Source organism: Populus euphratica, unplaced genomic scaffold (assembly GCF_000495115.2).
Source record: "Populus euphratica unplaced genomic scaffold, PopEup_1.0 scaffold341.1, whole genome shotgun sequence".
Taxonomy (NCBI): Eukaryota; Viridiplantae; Streptophyta; class Magnoliopsida; order Malpighiales; family Salicaceae; genus Populus; species Populus euphratica.
In genome coordinates this window covers 155,589-171,262 of record NW_011500093.1, presented here as the reverse complement: position 1 = coordinate 171,262, position 15,674 = coordinate 155,589, and the positions used below count along the sequence as shown (strand labels likewise).

General features: G+C 33.0%; 2 protein-coding genes across 3 annotated transcripts; both read left to right on the top strand.

Annotated features, from left to right (window-relative positions):
• Nucleotides 1-1,596: 1,596 nt before the first annotated feature.
• On the top strand, nucleotides 1,597-2,674 carry LOC105109178 (cucumber peeling cupredoxin-like). The gene is made up of 2 exons (XM_011003793.1): nucleotides 1,597-2,008; nucleotides 2,089-2,674. Exons 1-2 carry the CDS (start codon nucleotides 1,807-1,809, stop codon nucleotides 2,544-2,546), a joined length of 660 nt encoding a protein of 219 aa, XP_011002095.1. The 5' UTR covers nucleotides 1,597-1,806; the 3' UTR covers nucleotides 2,547-2,674.
• A 6,886-nt stretch (nucleotides 2,675-9,560) lies between these two features.
• LOC105109177 (synaptotagmin-5-like) lies at nucleotides 9,561-15,674 on the top strand. 2 transcript variants are annotated; one of them, XM_011003792.1, is made up of 13 exons: nucleotides 9,561-9,744; nucleotides 9,881-10,013; nucleotides 10,115-10,216; nucleotides 10,492-10,542; nucleotides 10,873-10,993; nucleotides 11,306-11,427; nucleotides 11,543-11,641; nucleotides 12,173-12,253; nucleotides 12,352-12,437; nucleotides 13,775-14,000; nucleotides 14,607-14,771; nucleotides 15,043-15,417; nucleotides 15,483-15,674. In XM_011003792.1, the coding sequence occupies exons 2-12, from the start codon at nucleotides 9,909-9,911 to the stop codon at nucleotides 15,385-15,387; spliced, it is 1,503 nt and encodes a 500-aa protein (XP_011002094.1). In that variant the 5' UTR covers nucleotides 9,561-9,744; nucleotides 9,881-9,908; the 3' UTR covers nucleotides 15,388-15,417; nucleotides 15,483-15,674. The 2 variants fall into 2 exon arrangements, with proteins under 2 accessions (XP_011002094.1, XP_011002093.1); XM_011003791.1 differs by having other exon boundaries at nucleotides 9,562-9,744; nucleotides 15,043-15,662.

The window sequence follows — 15,674 nt, the reverse complement described above, 5'->3', positions numbered from 1 at the left end:
TGGGGTGTCCGGGCCAGTTTACGCGCACCACGACTAATCCCCACGGTCCACTGAACATCCTGCAAGCTCAGTGAGCAGGTAAGGCACCGCGGGGGTGACAGGCGTGCATGGTGAGGTTCGAACCCAGGTGCAGAGGAAGAGGACAAGCCCCTCCCACCGCTAGGCCAGAACCTCATCTTTTTCTCTTGTTTTAATGGGGAAAAAACATTGAATAGTGAAATTATATTATTTTTTTAATTTGGTACCTAAACTTTAGAACTTTGTAGTGGAACCCCTAATTAGCTCTAACTTTTGAATTCTTTGCAATTTCACCCTTGACCTTATTTGTTTGGACCTTTAAAATATTCTATTTTTACAAAGTGGTTCTTGATTTTGAAACTCTTCAATTTGACCCTCACTTTCAAATTTTTAATTTCTTATAATTTTATCCCCGATCTCATTCAATTGAGCTCGGAAAAATTAAATTATCTAAAGTGAATTTTTGTATTTCCAATACAAGAGTCGTTCTTGTTCACAATACCACCTTTAATCTTTAGGGTTTTCTCCGTGGGGTTGCTCTTCCCTGCATAGAGCATTTCTAACTATATTCTGGCATCTTTCGCAATTGCTTTTGCAGTCGCAGTGAATTTACGGATCCACTCGATATCCTCCCCACCATACAAGCATATGAACTTCCCTTGCTCTATCTGCATTAGGAATTAATTAGTTGAAAAATTCATGAGTAATGTGTGTATGAGATTTCTATGCATCTTTCAGCTTGTTGTTTAGTTTATAAACCCGTTTCAAGTTTGGAAATTTGAATTCCTCTGTTGTCAACTGTATGCATTAGATGATGTCGATAGAGAATTGATGAAGAGTGTATTTTAGTTTCATAATATATGTATAGAAAGAGAGAGAAGCTATAACCAAGACAAGGATCATTGGATCAATGCTATCTGCCCGTAACTCAATTTTCCAGGTTTCTTCTTTCCAGAGTCCTTCCTCCCCTGAGCTAGTGGAAGGGAAAGCCAGGTTTCACCAAATCCACATCATGGTCTTTTTTATTTTAAGCTTAAAAAATAGATCATTGATAATAAAAGTTGAATTTTTTTTTATTTTAAGTTAAGAAAGAAAATCACCAATTACAAATGGTTGGATTGAGCGACGGGCCTAGGGAGCAGGGACCATGAGGGGGTTGGCCGACTGAATTTTCCAAATTAAACCAAAAAACAGAAGTGGGCCAAGACGATACCTGCTTTGCTTTGCTTCGCTTAGCTTAGGCCTTAGGACTTGCCTTGTGTTAACGGTCGGCAAAGGACACCACCATTCACGTTCTTAACTGTCGTTGTCGTTGATAACCTGCCGACGAGAATTTAATTTTACCGGGAAAAATAGCTAGTGCGCGACAATCATCTCTCTTCCACCCAAAACATCTCACCTGAAGTTTCATGGAACTCTTGGAACGGTCAAAAACTCAAATTTTGCCTCTTCCATTCATAAAAATCATTCTATCATGCGTCAACCCTCTTTTTTAACTGTTAAATTGGATAATCAATAAACTAAGCATTTGAAAAGTCTTCTTTCTCTGACACTGCCTCTTTTCAGAATCTTGACATCAGGCACAATTTTGCAATTAAATATACAGAAATATTTCACAATTACCTCTCTGTCTCCCACACCCACATGCCCCGCGTCAAGGAATCTCACTACTATCCTTCCATTCTACCAAACTCCACGCTCAGCCCTTAAACTTTGTTGACGCAGTGCACACCGCGTCCTTTATTAATACTTTGCAACCCTACACAAACCAAACCGCAGTGAACAGCCATGAGACTAGCCACCATTCTGCATCTCGCCATCATTGCCGTCCTGATCACCGCCGCCACGTCCCAGGCTCCTCCCATTAGATACATCAACCACACCGTTGGCGACAACGCCGGCTGGTTCTTCAATTCCACCACCAACACCACTGTAACTAACTATTCCTCTTGGGCTGCCTCCCAAACCTTCAATCTCGGCGACTATCTTAGTAAGTTTCAAATGTCTTAAATCTGTATTACGCATGTGTGAACGATTGTCGATGTTTGTTAAATTACTTTTCCATGTCAGTTTTCAGAACGAGCTCCAATCAGACAGTGATCCAGACCTACAATCTGACAACATTCAAAAACTGCTCAATCGACCACTCCTCTGATAACGATACGTTTGTCTATAACGGAGGCAACACGGTGTTCGATCAAGCGTTGACCATACCAGTACCGTTGACTATTCAAGGTCCGAATTATTTCTTCTCTGATGCTAATGATGGCATTCAATGCCAGTTTGGATTGGCCTTTGAGATCAACATCAATCGCGGCCTTGGATTGCCTCCCAGTCTTAATCAGCCGCCTCCTCCTCCCTACAGGGAGCCCCCCGGTCCTGACTCGGCTTCTCCGCCAATTACTATTCCAGCCGGAGGGCTAGGAAATGAGGGGTTTAAAAATGGGTTAAGCGTGCACGTGATTGCGTGTGCGGTTTTTTTTGCTTTGCTGGCAGTCAACGGTGGGATAGGGGTGGTGTTTTCTTAAATTGTTTGTGTTGTTTCGTAATTAGATACGCGAGTCGGCAGACGGGGATATTTTCCGGTGTTTGGATGTTAGTGTATGGAAGAGCTTTTCATGGATAAATTTATTCTTCAATGGAGGACAGATTATTTCGTAATTAGATACGGTGTTTGGATGTACTGTAATTAGATACACGACAGTTCACCGTGTATTGTGAATTTTCTTTTTACCTTCTCCACGTAAAACAAAAGAAGCCTAACTGTTGGGGATAGATTTTTCTTTTTTCAAAGGATCCATTTGGTATTATAAGATTGGTCGGGAATAAATTGGTTAGCACATTTCTTTGCATAATTAAATTACTTTACTTTTTTTTTTTTTCAGGTGTGGCCCTTGTTTGGCGGAGTTATAGTTTGCTTTACAAATGCCCTTTTTTTTCCTTCCTTTCTCTTTTCATCTTTTCTTTTTTATTCTAGAAATTAATGTCAACCCATCTAAAAAAATAATTATATCCTTTATATTATATTTTTATTAATTTTAATAATTATTTTTTATTACAATTTGTTTTATTTATTATATTTTTTTCATTTTATATTTTTTTAATTTTGCATCTGAGAATTTAATTTAATTTAATTTTTTATCTAATTTGATCCTTATTATTTTAATTATTTTTTTATATTTTATCTTTTTCTTGATTTATTGATTTTTAATTTCATTTATAATCATTCTATTGCATTTGTTTTTTATCCCATTTTGGTCCTTTTTTATTATTATTTTCTTATTCTTTTTTATTTATCTTTTTTTAAAAATTCCATCCCTAAATTCCTTATTTTATTTAGTTTTTTAATCTAATTTGAGTCATTGTTTTTTTATTATTTTCTTATTTTTAATTTATTTTTTTGTTAGCATTTTTTTATGTAGCTTCGGTATTCTTTGGTAGGTTCTTCCTTTTAAATTCTAATTATTTTTATTTTAGTCTCATATTATAAATGACTGATTAGTTGAGTTAACTCGGACTGATTTAATTTTTTTAAAAAAATAATTTTTAAAAAATAATTTTTTTTGTACTTTCATTATTTGGCATTAGATTATTGGCTTTGAGCCTTGTTGTTTTTTTTTTTTTTTTCTCTATAAGGTTATTCCAAGTGCAAGTTTGTCAAGTTAACTAAAATTAGCTGAAGGTTTTTTATAGAACTTCGGTTTTTTTTGCTAGGTTTTTTTTTTAGAGTCTTTTTTTTTATTCTGATTTCATATCGCATATGGTTGGTGGGTCAAATTAACCTCTGTTGACTCAAGTTTTTTTCTTTAAGGCTATTTTTAAAAAAATTAATTTTTTTATTATTTGACATTATGCTATTAGATCTTAAATTTTATGATTTTTTTTTATGTGAATTTATATCAATTTCATATATCAAGTTAGATATTATTTAAGTTAATCTAAAATAACTCAAGTTATTATCACCAAAATATAATATTTTTTTATACTAGAAAAATTTTAACCCAGCTTATCTAGTTTTTAACTGCACTATTATTGAGTTTTTCATTTAAAGAAACCAAAATTAGGTAAAACATCAAAAGGTGCAGAGGATTCACGCTGAATGGTTGCAATGTTATGGATTCATGTTCATAATTTCTTTTCTACTATTTAGCCCTTATAGATCAATTTATTTTAATTTTTCATGAGAGGGTGAGATTAAAATATAGGGACCGAAGTGGAAAATTAGAGGAAATTGGTAGTTTTTTCATAACTTTGGAGAGAAGTACTCATTTTGCCATTAAAAAACAAAACCAAAAGACTTGATATTGGAGGGTAATTACAGTATCTTCACAACTATCATTGCCAAATTTAAAGGAGGTAATCATGTTTTTTTGGCTTTTATAATGCATAGTAAAACGATGATTCTACACCTCAATTCAAATTTCTTTAGAGCAAACATGCATGGACTTCTTCGTCTTTTTCATTTTTAAATAACAGTAAAATAACTTGCATGCACATAAAAGTAGATTTTTCTATTTGTTTATGCATTTATAATCTTTTTTTTTTTGTTATTGTTAGGTTGATTCAATAGCAACTCTGTAATTTAATATGTATAGATATTATTAAAACAAATTTACACGCATATGAATTACATGCATCAGTAAATACGAATATTTGATGGCCACACACAGACCAAACACAGCTTTTTTTGCTGGTGTTTGAATTATCTCATCATTATTTTCATAATAAATGGTGTGTATGGCCTACGATTATCAGGTTTGATGTTATAATTTTTATTTTTATTTTTTTTAATTTTTATATTTATCCATTTAAAATTTCAAAGCAACATTTCAATTTGTTATCCATTTGGATTTAATTCATGATCTTTTAATTATTATTTATTTTATTTTAAATAATTTATACAATTCAATTTTTTTCAATCTCACCTCCTATTTTTTTCATCTTTCAAATTTGATCCCTATTTTTTTTATTTGAAATAATTTTTAAAATTAATTTTATATATATGTAATTTCATTTTCCTTAGGGCTTTTTTATATCAAATTTGATACTTCATTCTTTTGATTGTTATTTTTTCTTATCTTGGTAATTTTTTTTAAATTGATCTCTTTTTTTGTTTCATCCCTCGATGTTAAATTTGTTTGTATTTGAGCTTTTTAATTGAGCCCGGATCTAATATTTTACAAGTTGCAAGTTTTAGAAATTAACACAAGTTTAGAAGGTTCGTCCAAGTTGTTTTTTTTTTTTTCTTTTTCTAAGTTCATGCCTTTTCAATTTCAAACTCTATCATTTATTCAATCAAAGATTAAGCTTTGTTATTTTTCTTTATTTTCTTTGTATATAAATTTTTACTAATTTTGAAATAACCTGGATTATCTCAATTGTTTTTATCTGTCATTCTTTATTGAATTTGCAATGGAAAATTTTTTAATTGATTGATTTCTAATTTTATTCTTTAATATTTGACTTGTTTTAAATTAAACACGACTAAGTACATGACTATTGTTATGAGATCAAATATATTAATCTTAATTATCTATTGATCAAATATCAATTTAATTTATTAGATGCAAATATAAGCATTTTGATTTATGACTAAAAACATTTATATCCAAAAACACATTGAAAAATCATAAATATTTATATTTTTACTGAAAAACTTATATGATACAAGGTGAAGCGTGGGTTAAATAACTAGTGTAAATCTCAAACATGCATTTGGTCCTACATGATAACTTAAGGAGTGTTGTTTTAGTGGTTCGAATTTTTTTTTGTAAAAAAATATTATTTTAATATATTTTTAATTTAAAAATTTAATAATAAATCATAAAAAACACACTTACTCCTTTAAAGCAATGTTGCTTTATTTTATCAACCTTTAATTTTAAGCAATCATTGAGCTTTTGATAAATTTTTTATATTTGTTATCACCATTACCTGAACTGAAATTTTATTTTTTTATTTCAAATTATATTATGTCACGTGAAATTTTTTTCTATATCTTGGAAACAGTTATATCTACATACTACGTTGCGGGTTGGAACAACTATATTCAAGCGTAAAAAAAAGCATGTTAGTGCAGGTGGGTTTATATATATATGATGGATGAAAAATATCAAATGTATATTGAAAGCTTGATCAGTGAGTTCAGTAAAATTAATTGATCATCAAATACATTTATAAACACTAAAAATAATTGTTAATGATGGACAAATATTGAACCGGGATTCCAAATGATGGGTGTGGATTAAAAAAATGATTTCATTACATCTCATGCTACTTATCATCTTTATTTAATTATGTATCAACATTTTATTTGAAAAAAATTAAATCAAAACAAAATAAATTATTAGATAGTTCATTTGCTTTTTATTTATCTAATCTTGCTTCGTGTTATGGTCCATTGCATGGCTCGGATTTCAACTTCAGCCATGTTGAAGGTGGTTAGCATGACTTATTGGACCAAGTAAATCTATATATAGCTTGGTCATTCCATTCAAAACCTAATATGGCTCTATAATTTTTTTTAATTCATTGTTATTTTGATTTTTGTCTCACTTGACCGACTTATATACAAAATAGTAAATTGTTAAATAAAAAATAATATCATACTGAATAAATCATGATTCACTCAAATAACTCATGATTCACCTGAGTTATCTGTTAAATTTATGGCTTATATAGTTGCACAACCACAATGTACTAACTTGAATTGGCCATCAATCCTTTTCAATTTCCTTTCTTTTTTTTATTTATTTTCTTGGTAGGGCCTTAACTTGGTCAGGGGAATAAATATAAAATTATAAAAATTTAAAAATCAAATAAAAAAAATAAAGAATTCAAGGTGTTTTTAATGGCACATGAATCATCTCGGCCAATTCTCCTTCCTAGGATGGCACATGCCGACGATGAGTATACGGTGATTGCCAATTTCTCCTCTCCATCTTCTCTTCAATTTCTCCTCTCCGTCTTGTCTTGTCTTGTCTTGTCTTTCTTTCCTTAATCTTTGTGTTATTAAGACTTGAAAAGGGGCATAAAAAATGGTTAAAAGCATTATCGCCGTCAACAGTAATTTGTTAGATAGATCACATTGCTGTAACCTTAAAAATTAGTTTTTCTTTTTATATAATTATAACGAGGAGCTCAAGTCATAATATTCTATTTTTAAAGATAACCCGGTGCTTTATCAATTCTGGCTAAAAAGTAATTACCACGATAAGAAATTCCAAATGGGGGAAGCACAGCAATGTCAAACACAAAAGCAGGACTATGTCGTAGCTCTTTGATGGGAGAGGATAAATTGTATTTGTGGTGGCATTTCGAGATCGTATTGATACAATGTCGGGTGCCATTCCTCCGTGGATACGGACAACTTGGACGTCAGATCAATAACATCCTGCCCTGCCTCGAGCGAGCAGGATTCGGGTTTTATTTTCCTTGCTAGCTAAGCGTGATTCTCCGGCGGAACTGCCTTATAGTGCTGAACATGGAACTTCCTTGTAGCAAGGCGGTAGTTACACTGTTTCAAGTCAATCGATTTCATTCCGTCTTGGTCTCTTTTAAAACTAAGAATTCGCATTTCTTTCCCCTTCTGTGCTACAGGCTCGCCTTCTTCTCTGTACGGAAACTTGCTTGACCGCGTAGACAGAAAGAGAAAGAAGGGAGGACAGTTTAGACTGGTTAGACAGATACAATGGCGGTAATGTATGGAAAGAATGAGAAATCCTTAAGAGTACAAGAAGAAGGGAAAGTAACGAGACTACAGCTACTACTACTACAGTCAGGTAGCTAGCTTTTCAGCTTTATATTGTTCGCACTCCTATCAGGAGTACTTCACATATTTTTCTCTGCAGAATGGGGCTTTGGCGGCATTGATGATGATGCACTTATAGGACCTTGAAGAATCTTTTTTTTTTTTTTTGTGGTTATGTATAGAAAGAAAATGAGTAACCTTTCTCTCCCTACAAATCCGAGTCTGTCAATCACGTAAAAGAATTCATTCATTCCACTATAGGACAGAGGGCTGAAAAGCTCCTGCACCAAGGGGCGGAACGGCTCGACTGAAAGGAAGTAGCAGTTTGATTGTGACATTGTTTGGTCAAAATTTAAAGTTATATATATATATATATATAAATAATTTTCAGTGTTTTTTATATATAATTTTCAGTGTTTTTTATTGTTTTAATATTTTAATATTAAAAATAATTTTTAAAAAATAAAAATATTATTATTTTAATAGAACTCCAATTAACAAAATATTTTCAAAAAACATTTTAAAAAATAATTTCAACAACACATTTAAACATGCCATTCTTTAAACTCGTTTAATATTATATTAGTGGTTATTTTTTAAAATATTTTTTGTTTATAAATATATATAAAATTATTATTTATCATATAAAAATAATTTAAAAATATAAAAAAACAATTTAAATTTGTTAAAATATTTTTTTAAAAAAAACAAACTATATGCTCTTCTACTGTTTCTTCTGAGAACTGATTCTACTGTAATTTTTTCATGAGTTTTCTAGTTTGGATGTTGCATCTAGGCTTCAACTAAGCTGACTTGAGCCAAGTTTGTGTGCGTTTGAGCTCAAATTATCTAATTTTAGCAAGGCTTGGGCTCACTCATGTCACAAACAAGCCTTAAACATGAGGCTCAAGCTCAGCTTGTATAAAATTTAGTAGTTTCAAGCTTGTTTCGTTTGGAATATGCATATTGTAACGCCTGATGATTTTATAAATATTTAAAATTAATTTATAATTTAATATGTAAGAATAAAAGTAATGAATTTTTTATTGAAGTTTCAACAAAATCTTCTTTATACTGAAAAACTTCAAGTTTCTCTGCACGCAATTATAATTATATCCCATTCATAATCACATTCATAATTAATATAGTATAATAAACTTGCAAATAAGTCAGATTTAAACTTTAATATAGTCATGCAAGTTTCACACAACTGTAATAGCATAAAAAAATCTTATAAATATAATATCTTTCCTAGATTTTTAAGCAAAATAAATTTATATTTCCTTAATTCCTTCGTACAATACACACATATAGCTTTCTTAATAAGTTTTTTTATTACATATTAAATTAATTTATTTTATAAAATCTTAGACAAGTTCTCATCTTCTCACGTTCTTACAAGCTCGTAAATGAGATTATTTATAAACTCTTAAATGAGTTTAGCTGTAATTCTAATTAACAATAGTAATTGAGCATACTAATTGACTATATTTTTTTTTAAATTATTTTAATTTATTTATGTTAACAATAAAAAAAAAATTTAAACCGGAGTGGCGAGCAAAAGTACTAGCGTAACAATAATCAAGTAATCGAATTAGCAGAAACAAAAACTAAATGAAAATAAAAAAACACAACGGCGTGACTACAAAATCCCCATCTGAAAAGATATTTTCAAAAAGTCCCAAATGAACGGACAGATGGGGGAGGGAGAACGAGTGCCAGTTCAAACAAGAAACTGAATATAGTAGTTATCAATAAAAATAATCAATGCCATGTCTCCCTCCTCCCTCTGGCCTACCGACCCTCTCCCCTCCCTCCTTGCTGTTCCCGTTATTACTTTATATATATTTTATCATTTCTTTTCTTGTGGTTAAATGCTCACAACGCCACACGCAAAAAAGAAAGAAAGGAACCGTTACTTTCAGGGGAGAGACAAATTCTCGGATATCACAACATCATCACCGTCTTAGTGTAAAGTAATAATAACTGCTTCCACTTCCATTTTCCCTGATCCCTAAAATCCTTATTTCAATTCCTTGACTCTCTCGACAATATAACAATTCATGGCTGTTTGATTCGTCTTTCTGATTCTTTTTTTCTTTCGTGGACTAGGTTTAGTTGCGTTTTGGAATCGGGGAAAATGGGGCTGATTTCGGGGTTATTTTTGGGGATCGTGTTCGGGATCGGGTTGATGGCTGGATGGAAACACATGATGCAGTACCGAAGCACCAAACGAGTTGCTAAGGTTCGTTCACTTTGATGATTGTGATACATGTCGTTTTCTTTTACTGTGAATTGCTTTCAATTTGGAAAGTGAGATGTGCGCACTCGAATTTCTGTCTGCAGGCAGTGGATATAAAACTCCTCGGGTCACTCAATAGAGATGATTTGAAGAAAATATGTGGTGATAATTTTCCTGATTGGATTTCTTTTCCTGCTTTTGAACAGGTTGGTAATTTTCTCTAATTAGCTCCTCTAGTGTTCTTTTTTTTTTTTAAGAAAAACAATTGTGTTTTAAGCGAGCTCGTGTTCCTTGTTGCATTATTATTATTATTGTTATTATTATTTTGGAACTGGTAATATATTCTTGTGATGCCAAAAGACATAATATCGTGTAACGCCTCCTTGTTGTATGGTGTATTGCGACGCGGTTTGCCCTATAAGTTTTCTCCATCTTGTTTCTGATTGAATTTATAATGTTGTACTTTGGTTACATCCTGCAGGTGAAATGGCTAAACAAGCAATTGGGCAAATTATGGCCTTTGGTTGCAGAAGTAAGTTTTTTTTTTCCCGTTCTATCATTAGATGTAACTGAGCAAAATCTAGTACCCTTTGGTTTCTTGCGAGTATGCTTTTATCATGTATATTGGCAAATGCTGTACATGTTAGGCAAAAAACTGGGCTATCTTTTGATGTGTTTCTGTAGTTCTTTTTCCTCCTCCTCTTCCTTTTTTAAAAAATGGAAAAGGATCATAATTGCAGGCTAGAATCAGTTGTAAGGGGGGTAATGAAGATCGAGGTTCTGTAAAACTTTAATGGGCCCTAAAAACAAGCTTTTTACCTGTCATATTAAACTTGAGATTCTCAGCCGAATGTGTTTGCAGGCAGCTACAGTGGTGGTTAAAGAATCTGTTGAACCACTATTGGAAGACTATCGACCCCCAGGGATTACTTCTCTAAAGTTTAATAAATTTTCTCTTGGTACTGTGCCGCCTAAGATTGAAGGTATGAATCAATAAATGCTCATTTCTGCTATGTAGTTGTATATGTTGCCACTACTTGTTTCTGATGCAGTATTCTTATGTCATCGAGGTTGATAGCATTCAATTATAATTTAATGCCAGGACCTGTACTTTTGAATAGGTCTTCTGAGTTCTGAAAGTCTTTCTGGCATTTTAGAAATAAACACATGGCCTGTGCACATTTACGAGGGATATTTTACCTATTAAGTACATTTCTTGTCACTGTGAAATGCACTTCTTTACTCCTTTCATAAGTACATTCACGGCTTCCTTCCTTATCACTTGACCAATGCAGGAATTCGTGTCCAGAGTCTCAAGCAAGGCCAAGTTACCATGGATATTGATTTGCGGTGGTGTGGCGATCCAAGCATCATTCTAGGCGTTGAAGCTGCACTTGTTGCTTCGATACCCATTCAAGTCGGTGGATTAATGACTTTGGCTGATAACCAAATTCTTACTTTTTTTTAACCCATTTGGATCTTTTTGTGCGAGGGAGTATTTACCTTACTATTTTTGTGGTGCAAAATTACAGTTGAAAAATCTTGAAGTTTACACTGTTATCCGTGTTATCTTTCAACTTGCTGAAGAGATTCCATGTATTTCTGCTGTTGTGATTGCTCTACTTTCTGAGGTACGACTATAAAAGTGTTTAAAAAATCTGGTCATAATCATCATGATACCTTATTCTGTAATGATGCGCGCGTGTTATGTCGGTACTCAAATAAGTGACTGTGATGGGTTTTTGACAATATGACTGATTTTCAATATGTTCCAGCCTGAAGGCTACACAAACAACAGAACACTACCAAGTTGTGATGAAATCCTATTTAATGAATGATTAAGCTCATCCAGATTTAAAGTTCTTTGAGTGGTTATTGTATTTAACTTTATAATGATACCCTATTCTGATATTATTTTCAAGAATTCATTTGGCATTGCAGTTGGATGGGGGTCATAGTTGAACTCGAGAGAAAAGGCTGTTCCATTATTTTATTTAACTTCTATAACATGCTCTATTTGGCTTTAGTGATCATCATCAGTTATTACTTTGAGCTAGAGGGAGATGGCAAATTAATTGCATGATTATATGCACTGAGTAATTGTTGATAATATTCCAGTTATAATTGTTTTGGAAATGACTAATTCTTGTATCATCAATCAGCCAAAGCCAAAGATTGAATACATTCTCAAGGCTGTTGGTGGAAGCTTAACAGCACTTCCTGGAGTCTCAGATATGATTGATGCAAGTTCCTTTTTTCCTCTTATGAAAACTTGTTTTCTTATGTTTAGTTGTTGGTTTGGTATCCGTACTCACTACTCTGCTCTTATTACATTTGGTAGGACACTGTGAATTCGATTGTTACGGATATGCTTCAGTGGCCCCACAGGATTGTTGTTCCCATTGGTGGTATCCCTGTTGACACAAGGTAAATAGCAAATTATTTGCCTTTTCTTGTTTTCAGTTCCCTGAGAGCTGTTACGGTATTCTTAATGGATTTTAGCTGTTTGGAGTATTTAAATGTGTATGAAATGAATGTATGTTTGCTGCTTAAAATTACAGTCACAGTATTCTTAATGCATTTTGGCTGTTCTTAAATGTATTCGTGTCATGAATTGCAATTGTGTACATGATTACAATTGTGTTGATAATCAGGGAGTTTCTGGCACTAGATTAACTGTAATGGTCATTGTGGTCATGAATTGCTACCAATGCTTGAAATGTTTTTGAATTAACACAGTTTTTAAGAAATTTAACAAATTATCTTCAAGATTACATAACTCATGCGTCATACAAGCATTAGTGGTTAGATGCTCTATTTAACATATTTGAAAATATAACCCCTAAAACATCACTAAGAATTAGTTCTGAATTTTTTATTTTTTAGAAAAATGACAAATCAACTTTATATGTATACTATTGAACAGTTTGATATCATAGAACTGTAATTGATGAAAAACAAATAATCTTATGATTATAATTTCCACAAACAATCTACAAAAGTTAATGTCAAAAAGTTGATATATGTGAATCCATGCCAAGTTTTTCAGGAATTTAACATCTTATCTTCAAGATTACATAACTCGTGCATCATACAAGCATTAGTGGTAAGATGATCTGTGTAACATATTTCAAAATATCAACTCTAGAATGTCACTAAGAATTATTTCTAAAGTTTTTTTGAAAAAAAAATGACAAACTCAACTTTACATCTATAATACCTTTCAAACTGTTTGAGACCATAGAACTGTACTTTATGAAAGACAATATAATCTTGTGATTATAAGTTTCCATGAAATCAAATTTTAAATAGTTGATATATTTGCCTTCAATCTTCATTTAAACACCTGGGTCTAAACATTAGAAGCATAATGTGGATGAATGAGACCTATCTTCCTGAAATGGGATAGTGAAGAAGCAAAAGAAGTAGCTTTCTGTTTGAAGGATAAAAACAAGGCATTGCAACCTGCCTGGAGTAGCAAGTTATAAATTAATTGCCATATACCAGCCATAAAGTTCTTTATACAATGGCTGCAATCTAAATGGCCATTTCAGCCTTATTCTTATATGATGCTGGTAACAGCAGGCTGTAACTGAGTTTGGAGATGTGGCTTCTTCTTGCTCTAAGGTTCCATTTGCTTTAACATTTGGAAAGTTAAATCCACTTAAATTCTAACCACCATTATTAGTTCAGATATTTCTTTTTGTACTCTAATTTCAGTTTATTGAAAAAGGTTTTTTTTTTTAATGGGGGATCTTATGCAGTGAATTAGAGCTTAGACCTCAAGGAAAGCTTACAGTGACCGTAGTGAAGGCAAATGACTTGAAGAACATGGAAATGATTGGAAAATCTGATCCTTATGCAGTTGTATATGTTCGGCCAATGTTCAAGGTTAAAACACAAGTCATTGATAATAACCTGAATCCTGTTTGGAATCAAACATTTGATTTGATTGCTGAAGACAAGGAGACGCAATCACTTATTCTTGAGGTTTAAATCTCTCATATCCTCATCGTTTTGCTCTTATTATTCTATTTTACCTTTTTCATAATACAACACTTGCGTGGTTTCTTATGGAGCTCCGGCTCTATATTCTGTTTTGTTGACGTAATGAGATGAATACATGCATGTTATGCTAGAAATATGCACTGAATAAGTTTTCTAGATTTTGAAAACCTATACTGTGATGTCTGCTTTCTTTTCTGTTTAGAAGGGAGGGAGATTAAGCCGCATAATTGTCTGAGGTGTGAGAACATTTACCATTGTACTGTAATTGCATTTACAAGTGACTACGTAGTTTTCTCAATTGCATTTTGTCAGATGCATGCTGTCTCCATTTTTTGTTCTCTATCAATGCAAGCTTGCATTTCTCATGTGCTGATATTGTATGATTTCTGTGATGCTATTCCACCAAGTGCTTGCCGTTATCTTTGTTCAACAAGCAGTTAAATTTGTCAATGCTTATAGAGATCTCCTCCCTCCCCATGTGATTCTATGAGAACTTATCCATGTGGTTTTGATGTAGTTGATCCCTTCTGATAGAATATTGTATATTATCCTTTTTGAAAATAATTTTATGAAACTCTCTTTTAACAGGTCTTTGATAAGGACATTGGGCAAGACAAGAGATTAGGAAGAGCAAAATTAGCTTTAAATGAGCTGGAAGCCGAAACTTGGAAGGAGCTGGAGTTTGGACTGTTGTCATCCTTTGATACATTGAAGGTTAAGGATAAGAGGGATAGAGGAACTATTACAATTAAGGTAACACAATGCTGCATGGTTGTTTATTTTCTCATCTTTGACTTTTGCTTCAGCTTGTATAACTTTTGGTGATAATTGAATCCTATTTATATCCATTCTACTGCCGAAACTTGGAAGGAGCTGGAGTTCAGACTGATGCTTTTTCTAGTTTCGAGGACCAGTATTTTGTCCATTGTTTCACTCTGTTTTCTTCTTTTAGGGTTTTGTACTTCTCATTTATTTAATGCGCTGTAGTTACTGGATATGTTTATATTTGGGGTTGGATTTGCAGGTTTTTTACCATGAATTTAACAAGGAAGAGTCGTTGGCTGCTCTAGAAGAAGAGAAGAAGATCATAGAGCAACGAAAGAAACTAAAAGAAGCTGGAGTTATTGGGAGCACAATGGATGCGCTTGATGGGGCAGCATCACTGGTGGGATCAGGAGTTGGGCTTGTGGGAGGTGGTGTTGGTGCTGGAGTTGGATTTGTGGGAACTGGCTTAGGAGCTGTTGGTAGTGGCCTGAGCAAAGCAGGAAGGTTCATGGGCAGGACAATCACCGGACAATCCAGCAAGAGAAGTGGCAACACAACTCCAGTCAATAGTGTGCAAGAAAACGGGGGAGCAAAGCCCCTGTAGTGCCCCACTGCTGAAGCATGTGAATTTGGCCCCAAATGTACCTTATGAAAATTTAGCTCGAGAAGCTGTTTTGCATCGTGGTCCTTCTGCTTGGCATAGATATTTGTTATTAGTTTCCACTGTATCATCGTAGTTAAAATTTATTTGACGTGAATACATAGCAGTCTTCTTTAACACCCTACAAAAATAAAGTGATTGTTCAGTCTTGAATTCGCCTTTTTCTGCTAAAGGTGACTCGTGTAATGGAGTTTTTGGGCGATTTCCGAATTATTTTGTCTTTTGGAGTT

What these genes read in the sequence shown, in the direction of transcription:
- LOC105109178 (XM_011003793.1), top strand. Translation starts at nt 1,807, where the DNA reads ATGAGACTAGCCACCATTCTGCATCTCGCCATCATTGCCGTCCTGATC. An exon ending in CAATCTCGGCGACTATCTTA is followed by an intron (nt 2,009 to 2,088) that starts GTAAGTTTCAAA and finishes TTTCCATGTCAG; the next exon opens with TTTTCAGAACGAGCTCCAAT.
- LOC105109177 (XM_011003792.1), top strand. Translation starts at nt 9,909, where the DNA reads ATGGGGCTGATTTCGGGGTTATTTTTGGGGATCGTGTTCGGGATCGGG. An exon ending in GCACCAAACGAGTTGCTAAG is followed by an intron (nt 10,014 to 10,114) that starts GTTCGTTCACTT and finishes TTCTGTCTGCAG; the next exon opens with GCAGTGGATATAAAACTCCT. An exon ending in CGCAATCACTTATTCTTGAG is followed by an intron (nt 14,001 to 14,606) that starts GTTTAAATCTCT and finishes CTCTTTTAACAG; the next exon opens with GTCTTTGATAAGGACATTGG.